At 36.9% G+C, this 20,307-nt stretch overlaps 1 protein-coding gene across 1 annotated transcript; it reads right to left on the reverse strand.

The window, feature by feature from the left end:
- Window positions 1-1,124: 1,124 nt before the first annotated feature.
- On the reverse strand, window positions 1,125-14,419 carry LOC139714720 (enoyl-CoA hydratase EchA19-like). Its single transcript, XM_071626397.1, has 7 exons — window positions 14,344-14,419; window positions 11,758-11,928; window positions 8,334-8,422; window positions 6,227-6,371; window positions 3,654-3,803; window positions 2,269-2,409; window positions 1,125-1,306 (listed from the first exon to the last, which is right to left on the reverse strand). The coding sequence occupies exons 1-7, from the start codon at window positions 14,417-14,419 to the stop codon at window positions 1,206-1,208; spliced, it is 873 nt and encodes a 290-aa protein (XP_071482498.1). The 3' UTR covers window positions 1,125-1,205.
- Between the last annotated feature and the right edge of the window lie 5,888 nt (window positions 14,420-20,307).

The raw sequence follows: 20,307 nt of genomic DNA on the forward strand, positions 1-20,307 counted from the left end.
TTCACTACTATAGTATACTCCCTGCGAATGCAGGCAACTCCTACATGTCAACTATTATCTGCAAGATCTTTAGCATAATATGGTATTAAAACATTTCTCAAATAGTCAGAAAACAAGCAGCAAAAGCAGAGCAGCGAACATTACAAATTAGAATTGGGGGGTTTCGACTGAGGAATCATGCAGATACTTGTTGTTTTACAGGCAGGCACTTGTGCTTTACATACATCACAATAGGCAAGAATAATTCCCACACTGGGGAGACTTCTAAGAATCTTCTGACAGAATAATTCTGAAGAAATGTGTCATTTTTTAGCGAGATCCCTGAAGTTTTGCCAATTTGATGACTTTGCAAACGTGAAATCTAATAGAACAGACCAGTTCCCACTCTACAAAGATGGTTCAAATAACCTCAAATTTTAAACTTTTTAAACAACACAAAGGTAAAGCAAGATATCATCCACTTACGTAATCCAACTTGCTTTTATTCTAACAAGGTCCCTCGAATGTGTAGAAATATTCTTTCACTGTCACATATAGAAATCAACTAGGTGCAGTCCATGGCATTGTTCATCACAACTCTGTTTCTCATCATAACATTTTTCTCATATGACCTATATCTAATAATGCACAGAATTAACTCCGAACTGACTTGCTGGTCTGATGGACAGTTAGGATGTCCGTGCAGCTACAAGCATCTGGTCAGCCTGACTAGCTTTCCTTCCAAAGAAATGCTAAATGCCGTTGTTACCATTAAGTGTGACATCTTCACAAGTAAACATTCCTTGTCTTGTCAATAAAGCTTTTATATCAGCAGGTCACGCATTAAACAACGGAATAACAAATCTGGAAGAAGGGACTAAGTGGGGGCCAAGTCAAACCGATCATCTCTCCTTTTAAAGCCAGTTAGCTGAAGTCTTTAATTTCCCTTGTCAAGTGAGAGCTATTTGATTCTCCTTCGTTGGAAATACGTGTAATCAGAAATCATGCGTACACTAAAGCATACATTGTAAGATCTGCAAGATATGGATATGTGACATCAATTTCCATTATCAAATTAATTATGAGATGAACAAAACATATTTCTGGCAAAATTTTAACAGCATGTACTCCATGCCTTTCTCCTTGAAGACATGCAAATTATTGCACAAAATATCCTCTATGGCATTCACATCCTCTCTAGCCTGTAGCCTTTCCTTTGGCTCACATTACAGCTTGCTGTTGAAGTCGTCAAATCTGCCACTGCGCCCGCTTCCATCTGCAAATCGCTTCGCCCCAGGTACAGACTCCTGGCGTATGACATCGAGGCCTGCATTAGTGACAAGAAAAGGTAATCAAGACGAGTGATCACAAGCAGATGAAAATAATTATGTTGTTGCTGTTGTTGTTGTTGTTGTTGTTGTTGTTGTTTTGTTTTGTTTTGTTTGTTTGATTTTTTAATCCCATATTCCTATGCGGGTGCTCTGGGCCCATGTATGTTTTGGACCAAAATTGGAAGTTCACGAAATGCATAAGTTATATTCTAGACATTTCAATTTTAATGTTACCAGCAGTTCAGTTGTCCAGGTATTTCATTTCATTTCATTTCATTTTTTGTTTCTGCATGGTACAAGTATTCAACTATGATCACTTTCGGATTATATACACATGGTTCGTCATTATTCATGGCTAATTTTGCACATGAAAGGTAAGTCAATCATTGTGACAGAACGGAGATACGATAAAAGAAAAAAAAATCAAGGTACCCTACAGGAGGATCCCCAGTAAGCTGAGCTTAATATTGAGGCCTCATTTCTTTGTTTAGTACTCAGGGATATCTATAAAAAAAGATCATGATAATCAAGACAGCTCTATAGAACATTATGCATTAACCTTCTGGGTTCTGTTGCATGAAAGTTGAGGTCAAACATAAGCCCGTGAAAACTCAATTCTGATTGGCCGACACCTGAATTATTTTCTATTTAATTTTCTGACCCATCTTTGATTGCATTTTGTTTTTAAATGCAACAGGGACCTGTGCCCCATTTCATAAAAGATGTTTGGATGGCAACTCTTGCTGGAATGGCAACTTCCCATTGCAGCAGCCAATGAGGAAGCTGGATTCTTGTCATTACCATGACAATTGCCATTCCAGCAAGAGCTGCTATCATGTCAACTTTTTATGAAATAAGGCTCTGGACAACTTCAACAAATTAGCTTTGACCACTTTACATGTCATACACTTGAAACTGGTAACAACAAACTGGACCTACGATTTAATCAACAACCTACCTTGATCATGTTCATATTTGATAGCCTCGTCAAACGATTCACAGCTAAAAGTGTTTCTGAGAGTGGAGTTTCTGTCGTTCCTCATGCAGGCTTGCGGGAAGGAGGCAAGCTGTCTGGCAAGTTCCTTGGCTTCTTCAAGAGCTATGGTTTTCCAAAAGCATTCCAAAAGAATGTCAGAAATAACGTTGGCACTGATGCTGTCACTACAACAATAATATTATCATGAACATTATTAACCTGTTGAGGACGGACTGATTTTGCTACAACACGCATTTCGCATAGACACCTGCCTGAGTATACTCGGGACTCGTCCTCAACGGGTTATACATGTTTGTTTGAAAGGTTCTATGACAGTTACCCCATGGACAACTACCCTAGACCCTTCCCTGACCCTAACCCTAATCCTTGCTCTAACCCTGACCCTAATCTTCACTCTAACTTTATCACCTATCACTAACTGGTATTCAGTCGGGGCACAATCATCCTCAAGGGGTAATTGTGCTGATACGATTAGAACATTTAGAAGATGATAATGATGATAGTGATGACGATGATGATGATATCATAGTAACGATTGTGATGTAGTACTGCCAACATGGTTGTAACGCCTTCCCTCATAATTCTGCATATAAGCAGCACAGCTTTGATCAACGAAGAGATGATGATAACTAAGACAATTCTGCACTGAATGATAACAGAAGTGTACACACATGTCATGTATACCCTACAAAAGCCATTGGTACCATCTTTATATTTAAAATGATCATCTGTAATGTTCTGACAATGATCATGATGATAATGGTGATGATAAAAAGATTATATTCATACTATATACACTGATAGAGTTAAGAATCATGGAAGTGCCAGTGTGGCTGTTGATAGCCTCAATTCTTTGCTGTCGTTAGTTGCACTGTTATATCAGACCTTGCCATGATTAACCCATTGAGAACAAGCTGATGATTTCAATATATCACACATTTCTCATAGACATCTGCCAGAGCACACTCGCGACTAGTCTTCTACAGGTTACACAGTTATGATGATAATGACGATGATTGAGATGATGATGTTGATGACGACCTTGTCTATGGAACTCATTGTAACTCAACATCCATAGGGAGACATCCTACACCCATTCTCAAGGCTCTTCATAAAACGCCTTTTGTTTCATTTTAAGTTTGTTCAATTAACATTACACTTTGGTTGTCACTGTATCATATACATAGCAGGTTATGGTATTACACAGGTTCTCGTGCTTCGATAGTGATATGGCAGACTATATTAAAGTGAACAGTATGTCTTAAGCTTAGGGTTTGAAATGTTATTTTGGGAAGATCATAAGCCCTTGCCCCAGGAGCATTTCAGACTCACTAAACTAAACGTACCTTTTCCATCAGGGACCACACGGTTGACCAGACCAATCCTGAGGGCCTCATCAGCATCAACTGGTCTACCAGTGAGGATCAAGTCTAAGGCCCTTGACAGACCGATCAGCTTGGGGAGACGCACAGTACAGCCATCTACCAGAGGGACACCTGTCACAAAAATAAACCATTACACAAAGAATTTGTAATGCACCAACTTCACCTTGTAAAGAAGCTCAAGTTCAGACAGAAATAATCTATACAGAGCTCATTAAAACATTTTACCTGCTTTGGGAACTGAGAGCCACTTTTCTTTTGGTTTGCAACAACCTTTCTTATTCTATTCTTCTTCTTCTTCTTCTTCTTCTTCTTCCATTTCTTTACTTAAACTCTTAGATGTGCCATACCCAATCTCATATAATACAATACCAAGTGAAAAAAAAAAGAAAAAGTTAAGTGTTTGACTGGCTGCTGAAGTACAATGTATGTACGATGTGATACAAATGAAAGTGCATTACGCCACTTTGTTGCTCACTTTATACTCTCCTGAGCATTAGCGTAATATTATGTCTTAGAGTGCAGATGTCTTTACATTTCAGCGCTTTTGATGGGGGCCCATTTTGTAAAGTTTCTGATACTTCAATAGTTCCACCCCAGTCTCTCTCCAATACATTTATCTTGTAGAATAGACAGTAAAACGAAGAGTTTAAAAGTTACTAATGTGAAGATGACAACATCTGCAGTAAAATCTCCCCAAAACTTGATGGGCCAACTGGTCAATATCTTGAGCTTCCGACTGAGACTGGCTCAGGAAGGGATGCACAAAGGCTTTTTTTGTTGTTGCCATGTCAACCCTCCAGGCATTCTGAAGGTTAAAGGTTGATTTTTTGCTCTAAAGTGTAGGTCCTATGCATAAATGCATTTATAAGAAATGCCTGAAACAATTCCAGTTGGGTAACAACAAAAATGTGAAATGCTGACCAAAAAGGTTTGCTGGAAGTAGTGCAGTCTCAGAGCATAACTAGAAATATCACTTAAGGTGATTAATACCCCCGCCCCGTGACGACAGTCTTACCCAAGGAATGATCTTTCCTTGATCTTCTGCCATTTAAATGCCTTTACCATGGCAACGCAGCTTCCGACACGTCCGAAAAATATGTCTTGCACATCTTCCCACCAAGACTATTGTGTGTGCCACATTTCATAAGCTTTTGTCAAAAACTGAGGAAGTAGTTCAATCCACAAGATCTTTCCTTGATCTTCCGCCATTAATATGCTGTTACCATGGCAACGCAGCTTCCGACACGTCCGAAAAATATGTCTTCCACATTTTCCCACCAAGATCAAGGTGTGTGCCACATTTCATAAGCTTTGGTCAAAAAACTGAGGAAGTAGTTAAATCCGCAAGATCTTTCCTTGATCTTCTGCCATTAATATGCCGTTATCATGGCAACGTACTTTCGGGTACTGTCAAAAAATGCGTTTTGCACATCTACAACCAAAGGCACACATCTGTACCAAGTTTCATGGAAATTGGTCAAAAACTGAGGAAGTAGTTTGCAACACAAAATTTTCCATCATTTTGGCTCATAATATGTGAGCTGTTACCATGGCAACATACTTTTTGTCACTGTCAAGAAATGTGTCATGCTGACCTATATCCTAAGACAAACATTCAATATGAATTCCATGAGAATTGGAAGAACACTGATGAAGCAGTTTTGCCATGAAGCATTTTGCCCTATATTTTACCAATAACATGCCGTTACCATGGCAACGCACTTTTTGCCACTGCGGAAATATGTGTCTTGCACATTAACATATTCAGATGAACATCTGTACCTAATTTCATAAAAATTGATCAAAAACTGTGGGAGGAGTTCGCGACGCAAGATTTGTACCCATTTTTGCCCATAATATGCCGTTACCATGGCAACGTACTTTTGGGTACTGTCAAAAAATATGTCTTGCACATCTACAACCCAAGGCACACATCTGTGCCAAGTTTTATGGGAATCGGTTGAAAACTGAGGAAGTAGTTCGCGACGCAAGATTGCAACGGACCGACCGCCCGACCGTCCGCTGATTCCTATATACCCCCTTCAAACTTCGTTTGGCGGGGGTATAATTATCTGATTGTGGTTGCTGTGTGATGTTTTATAATAAATTCACTTACAATATATTATCAGGCCACAGCAGTATCCATTATGCGAGAGTACACTGGATGCAGCTTACAAGCTGCATGCAAGTCAAAACGACTACTAGGGCATGATTTGATCAACATGCATGCAGGGCCTATGAGTAGCCTTCTACAATAATGTGCATGCCCACTACTGACTAAGGAGGGCACTCCAAGAATAAATGTCACGTACCAAAATTTCATTACTTCAAACTTTTGATCTTAAAAAAATAAAAAAATAAAAAAATAAATAAATATTACAGAAAATCTATTATACAAAGTTTCTTGGTACACCCTTTCAATGTATTTCAAGCACATTCAAAATGGTGATAGACGAACACTGAGCCCTTCTAAGAACAATGCTTTGCTTGAGTAACAGATGTGCATCAATGATATTCAATTATTGTGCCCCTACCAAATCTTCTGTTGAAGATTCCCATCACTGTGCTCTTCTCGGCAATCCGCAGGTCACACATGATTGCCAGCTCCAGACCGCCTGCCACGGCATATCCGTTGAGGGCGCCGATCACAGGCTTGCTGAACTGAATTGCTGTGGGACCCTTAAAAAAAAAAAAGAAAAAAAAAAAGGTAGACACTTCGTTACTACGCTTTATTTACATACCAGCATTATTCACATACCAGTACACTGAAACTCAACCTCCCACCCCCCCCCCCCCCCCATTTTACTGGTTACATGAAATTGGAGGGTATTACAATGTATGCAGTGCACTCCCATTATAACTAACACAGTTATAACGAAATTCCACTTACAAGGAAGTAAAAATTCAGGCCACAACATTATCCACTCTATGTATTTTTATTGTTTATTCTTTTGGTTATATCGAAATTTCGATATGACGAAAGAAAACTGCCGGTCCCGAGGACTTTGCTAAACAGGAGTCCACTGTATTGGATGACAGTTATTGTGCCCTGCATACGATCATGCTGGAGACAGTAGCCGTCATACAGCCTGAATGCAAATTAACTTTGTCATTATGTATGGAGAAAATATCCTTGGATTCTGAAGACATAAAACATGATACATGGAGCATTATTCATCCACAACACAACTATACTGTTAATTGCATCCTTAGCTTGTCTGTGAATGCCTATTAACCCATTGAAGATGAGTCCTTAGAATACTAGGGCAGGTGTCTATGGGAAATGTGTGTTATACGTTGTAGCAAAATCAGTCCATCCTCAACAGGTTGAATGTTTTCTCATAAATTGATGCACTCATTCAGTGTCCATTATAAGCATGCATTTTGTGCTGACTCAGGTGTACCTCATACGCATGTCATTTACCACTTCTCAGCTTTACCTGGAAATGTGTGTAACAAGGCCAGATACTCCATAGAGTTACATGTAAACTACACAGACCTATGAATAGGTCATAAATGGAGCAATGCTGGCTCATTTGCAGAGGGAACACCAAGTACTGAGTGCTTTGATACACTTCCCTGTATTAATAACATTTGAGTAGGTAATGAATTCAGCAGCTTGACAGTGGAAAACTGCATGAAATCTTGACCAAGAATTGTCTTTTTTGAGCTCTGAATATTGTTAATCATATTGGATCAACTACTTGACATGAATAAAGGAAAATACTGCCCTCTTTACAGTTACACAGAAGCTGCATGGATATTATAATACATGAGACCAAAGACCAACAATAACAGATAATTTTCTTTTCTGTGGCAATACTAAACAAATAACTCATATTCCACAACAGAGAGAGCAAACAAAGAGACCCTGAAGTGCAGTGTGAGATGTAAGTAGGGGTTCTAAAGCAAGCCAAAGATAACCGGAATGCTTGTATGAGTATAAGGATCACTCTATCAGCAGTTGCAGTTGGTTCTGCAACACAGTATCATGTACATTTATAATTACATGTACATGACAAGGGCTTCAAATCAGATCTTGGGTGTCAAAGTAAAGCACCATCAGATTATGTTGATATTACATAAAATGAATCCAGTACTAAGTACTTTCTTATCAGAATATAAGACTAATTTGTCAAATTTTGGAGCCATTATTTTATGGGGGTATTTTCGGCATGGTGGTACGTACCTACATTTCATGTCAACATGTCTGTTTCATACGCACTTTCTAAACATCGGAAGTGACTGATGGTTTGCCTGTTCTAGTAATGATTACAGATGTTTTATAGTGCAAATATACAATTTTTTTTTTAAAGCTTTCTCACAAAAACTCAGAAAAAAAGATCATGAAAAAGAAAACAATGGGTACATAAAAACTTTAAACCTACTACTTTCACTTGACAACTTTGTTTCTTTTCTTGGAATTTTAGTCAGAAAGCAGGTAATTCTGTTGGAATATTGAAAAAAAAACAACTGAGTTGTTCCATTATGGCTATTGGAAAATGACCAAATGTGTATTTTTGTGCACTTTGTGATATACATTGTAGGATCATATTATTCTTCGTAGCCATCCCTCTGGAGAGACTGTCTATTTGGATGCACAGATCACTGTGTGAAGGGTCAGCATGGTCTCTAGCCTACCATTGGTCCAAGTTGCAAGGTCTCTGCTGTCTGCTCTGGGTCGAGGCCAGCTAGTTGTTTCAGATCCCATCCAGCACAAAATGTCCCCCCTGTGGAGTATATCATTCCATGAAGTGATATTCATTGAAAGACATTACTAGTATTGGAATTCCATAATACTCAGTGACAACCATGAAATACACATGCATAATGCCATTAACTATCATTTTGTTTTGCAGAGGTAAAGACCTCTTCAAATTTCTGTCATTTTATTGCAAAAGTGGAAATTTTCGCTATAGAGTAACTTTTATTGCTCAGCCTGTCAAGAGGAAGTTTGTGTGTTTTAAATTCCACAGAATCACAGACAAGGTAGTACTATGTATACAATGTACGGCAAGCAACACATTTCATGTGCTTTTAGTTTTATGTTAATTTTATTCTGTGTGAAATGCATTAAAATTTCCACACCACAAAAACTAGGCTTTTACAGTATTTGGTTGATGTGGCGGTCTAAGCAGACCATTTACACTACAACGTCACATTATTGTACAATTACTTCAGTAGTACATACTGTAGAATAACCTCATGTGATACAGTTGTATATCAAGACAAAAAGATATGGAATTTGAATTTGTTCTATCTGCACAAAACAGTGATCTACAAATAATTGCAAGCATACACTATGTACAAATAACATGACACAGGGGCGGATCCAGGAATTCCTTGGGGGGGGGGGGGGGGGCAACTTTACAACAAAATCTTTTAATCAAAGGGGGGCGTGAGCACCCCCCCTCCCCATTTTTTAGATTCTGTTTGTTTTAACAAAAATTAAAGGGGGAGCGCGCCTGGTGCACCCCTGCCTGGATCCGCCACTGTGACACACTGATGTCATTATTGTGCTTTATACTTTAATATCTCAGATTTTGGGCCGACAGTTTAGCTTACCGGTAATCCCATTACCCTTCAAATTTTTGATATGCATGATACAGAATATTAAAATTTTGTACTACAATGTACAATTGTATCTGTTTAATTTATTTTTTTAATGGAGAAATATGCAGACTTGTGGAAGATTGTGGTCTGTCAGAGACCAGCGTCATAGGGCAAGTCCAAGATAAGGTCCCCTCAGAAGGCAAAATTTCATCTTTGCTCAATATTGACATGTTTGGTATCATTTTGAAGCTTATGAGTTGAAGTTTTGATTTCCGTGAAGGAAAAAGTGATATTATGTAAATTTATGCAAATTTCAAGGGCTTCATTTGCATAAATGTGAAACACAGTGTTACGTATTGGACATTTATAAAAATTCATATTAATTCAAAGGAAAGCAAATAATATTTGATTAATATGTGGACATAAGAAGTTCATCACATAGTTTAACTTGGTATGAAAATTTAGGGATTATGCAAATGATTATGCAAATTAGCTCGTGTCCTATCATGAGATGTCCCATACGTAACAAAATGAGGTCATTTTTTTAGGTTTTTTCTGAAATGGCTAAGGTTATTTTAATGCCCTTTTGGAAAGTTGTAATTTATTGTTTAGAGAAATTAAATACCAGAGAAAAAAGAAAAAAAAGTAAAAGAAATATTTTTTATTAGGCATTGAAATAATGTTACGTATGGGACAAATGCGTTACGTATGGGACATCCTCATACATATTGCATGTGAATGCATGTAGCTACAAGCTGGGAAGGTCTCTCAGTACACAAATGGTCAATCATCCTGAAGAAAGCATCCCAGCATTGTAGCTACTTTTTGAGTTATAGACACTTGAAACAATACATGAACTTGACCGAACAATTTTCAGAAAGGGGGAGGGGAAAATGGCAAAATACACAATGAAAAATCAGCATTAAAGGGATGGTATAGTTTTTTGTAGAAATGGGGATTCAGTTTTCAACATTTGAAGAGATGATTGGAAACCAATTATATGAATTACTTAAGAACATAAAATCCTAAGACTAGAGGAATTCAAAGTTTATGTGATGGAGATCCAATTTGAAATTGTTGTGATGTATAGAAGAAAAAAAAAGTAAAATGATTTTTTTTATTGCAAGTGATACACAAATTGTCCTTATTCAGTTTTCAGTAGTAGCCACAACAAAATTCATGGGTATACATACTGAGTTGTGACTCGAATCAATGACCTGACTGCTAGACAGATATCATATATCTACTCGATCACTGGGGTTCCATGCAGCAGGTATTGCTTATTTATTAAACTTAATATTTCTTGTGTCAAGTTGTTTTTTAATTGAAACTAAATGGCAAACTGCCCTTCATCAATGCATTGCAAGTAAACACTTTGAAACTTTAGTATTCAATTTTTCAGTAGTACTGTATCCTGATAAAAATAGGGCATACATACTCAGGTTGGTCATAAAAAATATAGAATACAACATGTATGATTGAATGTGATTATGATGGTAAATATCTGGGGAATATCGTTCCCTTGTCAATCTGGATCAGTATTTGAGTATAATTAATTTCAACTGATTCCACCTCAATAATTATGCAAAAATTTGTTTAAATGGGTATTTTGCAAAATTATTTTGCAAAATACCCATAAACATGGTTCTCCACACACTAAACGAATGGGGGACAAAGGGCATGCATACCCAGGTTGGTCATAAAAATATAAAAATATGATTGAATATGATTATGATGGTGAATATTTGGGGAATATTGTTTCCTTGACAATCTGGATCAGTATTTGAGTAGTTTCAACTGATTTTACTTCAATAATTATGCAAAATACCCATAAACATGGTTCTTCACACACTAAATGAATGGGGGACAAACTGTCCCATATGTAACTGTCCCATACGTAACACGTCATGTCTGTCTTTAATTAGAACCTGTAATTAGAGCTTTTTGCCTAATGACATGAAACTTACCTGTGATAATCTTGAGTGTTGTGACTTTCATCACAGTGAGTTACAAGTTGTAGAATGATATACTTTCAGAGAGTTTTGAGGTTGAAAAAAATGTTCAAAAAAACAAAATTTTTCTGGTCCCATACGTAACAGCACATATTTTCTCTTCTAGAATATAATTGTCTAGGTCATTTTTCTCAATTTTTTACATGATTATAATTCTTCTAGATATCAATCACCATGATGAAGTTCAATATGATCAAAGGCCATTAACACTATTTTTCAGGTCATAAAAGTCTCTGAATGTCCCATACGTAACGTGCGCGTTATCTTGGACTTGCCCCATAATGAAATTATCACCTCGCCTGACTTGCACCTACGTGTAAAAGTTTGCAACAAATATCATCAATTGTAACATATCATGTAAGATTCCACAACTTTATATCAAATTTTAATGAAATGTACATGTAAAGATGTTATACTTTTTATCTTCATTTGATTTTACTCTGATATCTAGCCAATATAAGACATTGGCACATTTGCATTTTAGGATGAGTATTTCTCACCTTTCCCATACAAGATGGCTACACTGAGACTGGGGTCCTCTTCAAACCGACAGAAAGCCACCTGTAGCTGCCTGGCTGTCTCCACACTCACAGCATTCCTCACATCAGGACGATTGATGCCAATCAAGCATACAGCATCCTCTCTGTCAACCTCCACCAAAGAGGCTGATCCTGAACAAACACACACAAAAAAATGATAATAATAATAAAATGAATGAATGAATGCATGAATGCATGAATAAATGAATGAATGAGTGAATGAATACATAAATAAATAAATAAATAAATACATGCAAACATACATAAATACATAAATAAATAAGTAAATGAATGAATGAATGAATGAATGAATGAAAAAAAGAAAGAAAGAAAAAAAAAACTATTCTCTTTAAAGATTATAAAAAAGGAAAAACTATGCAGGAATTACTTTTATTGGCATTTATCCCAAACCTAGCATGATACCCGTGGAACATTTAATGTATGATTTGTTTACAGGTAATGTGTCTGATTGTATGTTTGCACATGGTGTATTTGTGCTGGGTATCCTCACAGATCTACTGTTGGTAAATATTAATGAAGCTGTTATTGTTACAAAATTTTAAGAATATCTCTCAACAATTGCTTCATCCAACAGTGGCAAGGAAAAAAACAACAACAACAAAGGATAGATTCAGGCATTTTCTACATCAAATACAGATCTACAGTGTAGCCTACTACTAATCATGCAGAATCAGTATGACTTTTTTTACCTTTTCTTTTTGCCTTCTAGCTTGAATTCTACAGTATTCTACATAATACACGTGTAAGTCTGAATATTTTGGTTATGTCTATGGTGTATGATGGGTATTATGAATTTCATTATACGTTGTTTTTATGTCACAGATTGTTGACAAAATACAAACATACAAATGTACAATTGTATAACATGTCAATTCACATGCTCAGAATAAATTATTATGAACAAATCGATACTTCTGCGTTTTTGCATTGGCTAAAATCAGAAAGAACTGAATTTATTCTGTGAAATGTGCAAACAATGTCCACAATGCAGCAGTACAATGCAATAAGACTAGATGTCTATGCCAGCACAGTAGTTTTACACTCACAACACGATAGATTTAGACCACTGATACACCAACTTTAATAGTATTAAAAGTTTAGTGCTTATTTAAATCATATGCTTAAAGGTTGTTTATAAAACTCATTACAAACACCACAAAATTTTTATTGTGGCCAAGTGGGTAAAAGCGCATGTCTCTGAATCATAGTAGTGTGGTATGGGTTCGAGGGTTTGAGCACATGCGAAGCCTGTCACTTTTGCCTTTCAGCAAGGCACTTTGTCAACATTGCTGCTCTCCACCCAGGCGAACATGTATACTGTATACGCCAAATATTTCGCGAGGTTTTTATTGTCGTGAATTTCGCGAGTCAGGTGCTATTTGCGAAATTAAAGACACACGAAAATATCGACTCTGATCCCAATGTGGATGTGAAGTATGCCTGTACATTTATATCTCTGTTCAGTACAGGACTCCACGATCGTGAATTTAACCATTCGCAAAATCGTCGGGAATTCCTGATTCGCGAAAATTTAGACTCGCGAAATATATGGCGTATACAGTAAATTTTAAATGGGTACCCCGTACGATGTGAATATTTATGTTGGTTGATCAGCAGGTGTGTGTCTGTGAGATGACGACTGGCTGGGATGCTCCCTAGGAAGTGGAGAATGATCTCTGTGAGCATCGGCTCTAGTGCTGGTTGGAAATAATGTTATCCAGTGAAACTGGGCCAGGGTAATGTGCCTTGACCGAAAGAACAACTGGTCTGTATCTGGTAAGGCAGGGGTCGAAATTGGCGATGGTCCGCTGGCCATTGGCCACCCAAAATCATGTTGGACTAGCTACAAATCATAACATTCTGAAGTAACTAGTCCGTCTGGCTAGCCAAAATATTGCTTCAGTGTCAAAATTGATTCTAAGTAGTCCGCCTGGCTAGTTAAAAAAAAAGTTAAGTGCGACCCCTGTAAGGCCCTAAGGGGATACATTCAGCGGAGCAAAGAATGCATCTCTGGCTTCATAGAATCCCCTCCTATACGGAGGAGAGCTGATAAAGTAAAGAAAATAAAATAAAATGAAAGACTTCTCCGGATAGACAGATTTGTCTGTCTAAACGTTTGTATGTGCGTTGTTGACGCTTGAGCACTCCGCTCCACAGACTGGATTTGGCACAGTCCACAGACGTGTAGTACAAGGATTAGGTTTTTCTGTAATTAAACTCATACTTGTAATTATCACATTACTACTACTGCTAAATGTGGCATGTTCATTTCAAAGTGTAGCCTATAGCTTTCTGTATTCAATGGAATTCGGGTTCACAGTAACTACAGTAGAACAGCCCAGTCGTTGTCGCGTTTCTGCGGCGATTGGGCTGTGGATAGTTAGGTTCACAGCAGCACAGCAGCAATAGCAGTATGTGGGACTGCGAGGACATACTCCGCTCTATACCAGTGGCTCGAGAAACATTATCGTCCAAGCTTCCTCTGACTTAATTGTGAATTTGACATGCCCTAGGAGTTTTTCTCACCTGTAGAACACTGCCTGGATGTAAGAGCTCTTATTCCAGAAGATGGAAGCCTCCGAAATCGTTGCAGAAAAGCCATTCCTTTCTCGTTCCAGCTCCAGCCGACCCACAAACGATAGCAGATAACCGTCACAATTTAACATTACGCCGCCAGTAAACACGCCCACGATTTCGATTTGTGCCTCCTCCAAAGATCGTGATCTTTGGTGCCACGGCCACGCAGACGTACGGTACGTGGGCCCATCCAATGTACGACCACCAACCAGCAAGACGTACACCTGCTGCACCAGACAGGTCAGGAAGGTGGAAAAGGAGACCGGGAGTCAAAATCCTAATTCTGAATATAATACTGATATCTCTATAGCACATTATATAATTTCTTTAAAAAAAAAAAAAATCAATCTTCCCTATGTGCACATTATCAAAATAATAAATGATTGACCGCGGGAGGGGGGGGGGGGGGGGGGGGGCTCAAATTTAATAGAGATGTCATTCAGCAAATACATAAAATTAAAACAATACATATCAACGGCTGGTTACGCTGTACACGTACCCAAAACACATTTTAATGAAATTGCATTGGCAGCGCATCTTTTCATGGATTCTGTGATACAACAGACCACTTTCACCGAGAACCCAGCTAACAATCGGACGTTTTATGAACGTTCTTGAAACATTCTAAGTTTGTTTATTTATACGTTTGATCCTGTCCAAAACATTTGAACGTCTTTTTGTGGGAAGGTTTTTGACGAACTTAAAACGTTTCAAATGGACGTGTGGTAAATTAAAAACGTATTCCTACGTTTAAACGTTGAAAAAAAAACAGTCAAAAAAAATATTCATTATTTAGAATTTTATAAGGCTCGCTGAAAACTTTTTGAACATTATACTACTACTATTTCGAGGGCATGTATTTGCTTTAGCCGATGCCAACTTGGGTTTCCATAAACAAAGTTGCGCCTCCAAACCTCTCTATCTAACATGACTGACATTATAGAAACTCTTTTAAGAACATTTAATTTAAGAACATTTAAAACGTTCCGTGGACGGTCTGCCAACGCGTCTAGAAATAAACCTTTAAAAACAGTCTAATAGAACTCTATAAACATTTTGAATGTCCAAAAAAAAAAAAAAATCTTCGACCCTTTCAAGAAAGTACCTTTCGTATCACTCTAGAACGTCAAGAACTGGACCTTTTAAGAAAGTCCAATGTGTATCCAAACGTTCTACGAACTTTTAGAAAACTTTCAACATGTTGTTCAAAAGAAAAAGTGCTATAGAACTTTTCAGGAATGTTTGTAATTTCTTATAAATGTTTTATGAACGTTTCCAAGAACCATGAAAGAAAATCATTTAAAACCTTTAAAACGAAGCGGGTAAAATGAATTAGGGTCGGTGAATTGGATATACTGTTATAAGATTATACAGGCACAATCAAGGCTAACATCTTTACATGGTCCTCATGTCCTACCACCTATATACAGACTATAGGATCCCTATACATCTTCAGTGGTTGATCCAGGCGCCGGGGCGCACCTACTTTATTGCCCCCCCCCCCCCCCCTGCCCTTTACGGAATTCCTGGATCCCCCCCCCCCCACCCTCTCATCATATTCCTTGCTGATATTGTGTATGTATCACATTCTTTTATATACACGTAAAAATGTTGTAATGCCCGAAGACATGTCGTGGTTACTAAGATTAATGAAAATACCTCTTCCATTATAGGCATTGTGAATATCTGAACAATAGTGTAAGTAGGCCTACATTTTTAACGCAGTTAAAAAAATTTGGACCCAGCATAGATACTTTAGATCTCAATGCATGTCTTTATCTATTTCCACTACTTTTCAAATCTTAGATTTCTTTACTGAAACATTCATAAAAATATGCATGAATATTCATGGTATTACAGAAAGTCAAAGATGACGTAGCGGACTTTAATAATTAAAAGCGTTTTGTGAACGTTCTGAAAACGTTTTGTGTTTGCTGGGTTGGGAATGGACGTTTTTAACATGTTCAACACGTTCAACAACAACAACAACAACAACAACAGCAAAACGTTCTTTACATATAGCGGACGTTAATTTTGTAACGTCCGATAATGTGAAACGTTTTGCAAAGGACATTTCATTTTTGTAGTTACTTTCGGGTTGTCCAAACTTTGCCGTTATGTATGTACGTTCTAAAAACGTCCGTTTTAGAGAAAGACGTAAAAAAGATGTAGAGGAAACATTTTGGAAACGTTATGTGATTGCTGGGAACCACTGTGTCCTGTGTGTGGGCGTTTCTTGTAATCGCAGACACGACAACCTGTAGGGGCCCCAACCTTTTAGAGCGCCATCTGTCGTCATATCATGAACTTGACTACACACCGTCTTTTGCAAGAGATTAAACTAGTACAGTAACTGTCTATAGACGTCGGGTGGCTGAGACGAGCTCTACACACACACACAAAAAAAAGAATAAAAATAAAAAATAATGAAAAAATAATAACAATAAAGAATAAAAGACTAATACTGCTTAAAAGTTATTGAGTATCATTATTAATGTTCGGGTATGATAAAATATCATCATTCACGAAATGCCCATGTCTTCTAAAAACAAACAAACAAACAAATAAAAACAAAGAAAAATCAATTTACCAGGAAAAACAGCCCCTGTGTCTGTATGTTTGTACATTTGAGAAAATTGCATATTTCATTTGGGTCTGCTGCACGCAAACAAATTATGAGAAACCTCCTCCCTCCCCCCCCCCAAAAAAAAAACAAAAACAAAAACAAAAACAAACACAAACACAAACAAACAAACAGAAACTGTATACTTTTTTGTAGAAAGAGTAAAGACACCTTTCAAAACTAATTTCCAATGATTTTTTTTTTTTTTTTTTTTTTTACTCAATGGCATGATTATGCATTTTCAGTTAGGATCCTTGTAATTACGGGATAAAGTATATTTGCTTGTTTTTTGTTTGTTTTCAAAGAAAATAAATATCAAGTGGTAAGTCCAACAACATCTAACATGCATTTTCTCTTGAGGCCTGGCTTCTTATTCACAATCAGAACTGGTGTAAATTGGTGTAGACTACACCAATTTTGCTTCTTATTCATAATCGAGACTACACCAATTTACACCAGTTGGTGTAGACTACACCAATTTACACCAGTGTTGATTGTGAATAAGAAGCCAGGCCTCAGAAGTATCATATTTAAAGGACATGAGGAGTGTTTAATTGCACTATAATATCAGTGGAACACATTAGTGAGAGTTTGACGAAAATCAGACAATCCGCTCAAAAATCATGATTTCTTAAAGTTTCTGCACAGTCACTGCTGGATGAGAAAACTACGTACTACAGTATAATGATGTCATAATGTATGCATAGAGCAATACAGTGTATAATTTATGGAAAATATAAAGAGAATTCCACAAAATGTCTTCTTCTCTTTTTTTAAAGTAGGCCTACACATTCCCTCGATTTTTTGTTGTTGTTGTTATTGATGCATGTTAAGGGTAATATAATTCCCCTGCCTTCTGAACGAAGCAAGTCAAATGTATTTTTATTATGCAAGAAAAGTGAAATTTATGTTGAATGTGCTTTATATTTTCTTAATATCGTTCCACAGACATCACACGTTGTAGTAGTCTTCTCTGCCAGTGATGGTGGCACATAACAGCAACTTCAAATAAAAAAAAAAAATCAAATGGATTGTCAGATTTTCCCTGAACTTTTACTGGGGCCCATTTCATAAAACTTGTTATCAGTGACAAGTGCCACATTTCTATGACAAATTTGCTCTCGGCCAATCAGATGCAAGGATTTCAGTAGCTTGTCACGTCTATGACAACTTGTCACTGATAACAAGTTTTATGAAAGGGGGCCCAGATCTGTTCTACTAAAATATTGCTGCATTTTCTCAATCCACATGTAGGCCTATATAAAGGTGAAAAACGGTAACCTTGTCCTTTAAAGTTCTTTTCCTTCCACCATTATACTGAAAACAGAATTAGTGTTGACAGTGGCTCTAAACATTGTTCTTCAATATTCTTTTGGTTTTGGTCTTTGACTGAAGGTTCTATTCGACAGAGGGATAGAATCACAATTTGAAAGACACAAGAAACTATAAACAGGTCATTGAAAGTAACTAAAGAGAACAGAATTTAAAAAAAAAAGATTTAAAACAACAGTATGGATGTAGGACCTACCATGTTTTTAAAAAAGTCTTACTGGATCGTTTGCATTTCTTGTTGTTTTTCACCATTAGGGTACATCATACATCCATAATGTAAGTTCTTCTAGATTTTTTTATTGATTACTCTGTTGTTTTAACTACTTTCTTTATCAACAATCAAAAAATTACAAACAGATCATTGAAAGTAATTGAGAGAAAAGAATAGTTTTCAAGTACAAATGTATACAGTTATCCCAAAAAAAAAAAAAAGTTCTAGAATGGTACAGATGCACTACACTGTTCTGTATTTTTCCAGTCCTTCTGGTTTGCATTTGTTGTTGTATTTATTTGACAGTGAGAGAAAATGACCGACATGAAATCATCATTAAAAATGGTAAGGCTTGTCGATCACCACTTGAATATACATGTATAGCTTTCCAACTTTGTTGTGCACAATCACACTCTCTCCAGCAAGGCAAGGCATGTTATATAGTGTGATGTATGACGAAGTTGGTGCATTTCTAATTTTGTCTAGATTTGCTCTTTACTGAAGTTCTGATGTCGGGCATCTTTCATACTTCCACTACACATATTGTCACTGTAATGCTGAATATTGTCTGTCAGTGTGGCTGAAAGTTAACTAGGCTTTCCCAGGACTCCATTTCAAAATGACTGCATTTGAATCAGAAACAATGTTCTTATCAAATGATGGAATATGAATGCATGATGTATAGGTATAGTTGCAAGGTAATGTATAATGCATGATGTAGGTATGGGAGAATATAACATTTTCATTTGGTTAATGACTGATTTTGGTTAGCGATTTTGTGTGCACGATGTAGGTACATTGTATAGCAGCAGTTTGGATAACATTTTCATCTGGTTATTGACTGTTCGGCTTGGCACATACAATTTTGTAAGAACCTTCATGGATTGAATGTGTATAAATTGCATTCTTTGTTAAAAGTTTGTTATGAAAACATGACAATGTAGATGCTCAGAACTTTCAAAATATATTTTTGCAGTCAGTGACACTATGCTTTTATGTCTAGAATAAGAAGTTCTTTCTTTCATTCAAACAGGATAAAGTACTGTTCATGAATAACTGAATTATGAATACTCTACCATGTATCTTGTTTGAATGGAAGAAAGAACTACAGCTGCGCATATTCTATTCTTAATAAGGGAAAGAGCAAGAAACTACAAATGATTCAATACATTGTACACTCGACTGTGGACACAACTCAATTTCTACAAAGAACAACATCAACAATGCAATACTGTAACATGTTTGAAATTCATGCACTTTCAAAGGAACTTTTTATTCAAATTTTCTAAACATTTGCAGATATCCTGTGTGTTAAAGCACATTCAACCTGTCATTTTCTGAGGAATTGACTCAAACATCTGCATTTACATGTAATTTACATGTTGTACCAACATCTCAAATTCAATGTGCTCCTGACAATTTCCAACTTGTCATCGTACATTGCATGAATCTCATCCTTTTCCACATTTTAATTTTGATAGTGCTCACTCTTAATAGCATTTAATTCTTTTTTAATGGTATCTATGTTGTAATAGTTTTGGGTATGCCATTATGCCTCTAGGACAGCTTGCTCGGCTGAAACTCATCTCTTCTTTTTCGTTTTTTCCTTTCCTTTTCTTTTTAAGCATGGACTGTGTAATTATTTTCAGAATGCCCAACTCTATGGAATCTCATTTTCTACTCAACAAATACATACATGTATATGTACTGCCTAAGAATCATACTTGTACTAGTACAATGTACTACC

This window comes from Diadema antillarum, unplaced genomic scaffold (assembly GCF_040938485.1).
Source record: "Diadema antillarum isolate AM-2024a unplaced genomic scaffold, OU_Dant_1.0 scf00000045, whole genome shotgun sequence".
NCBI classification, from domain to species: domain Eukaryota; kingdom Metazoa; phylum Echinodermata; class Echinoidea; order Diadematoida; family Diadematidae; genus Diadema; species Diadema antillarum.

Coding starts and splice junctions, on each gene's coding strand:
- LOC139714720 (XM_071626397.1), bottom strand. CDS start 14,419: ATGGCTTTTCTGCAACGATTTCGGAGGCTTCCATCTTCTGGAATAAGA. Junction 3,804..6,226: donor AATCTTCAACAGAAGATTTG/GTAGGGGCACAA, acceptor TTTTTGTGACAG/GTGTCCCTCTGGTAGATGGC. Junction 1,307..2,268: donor CAAATATGAACATGATCAAG/GTAGGTTGTTGA, acceptor TCACTAATGCAG/GCCTCGATGTCATACGCCAG.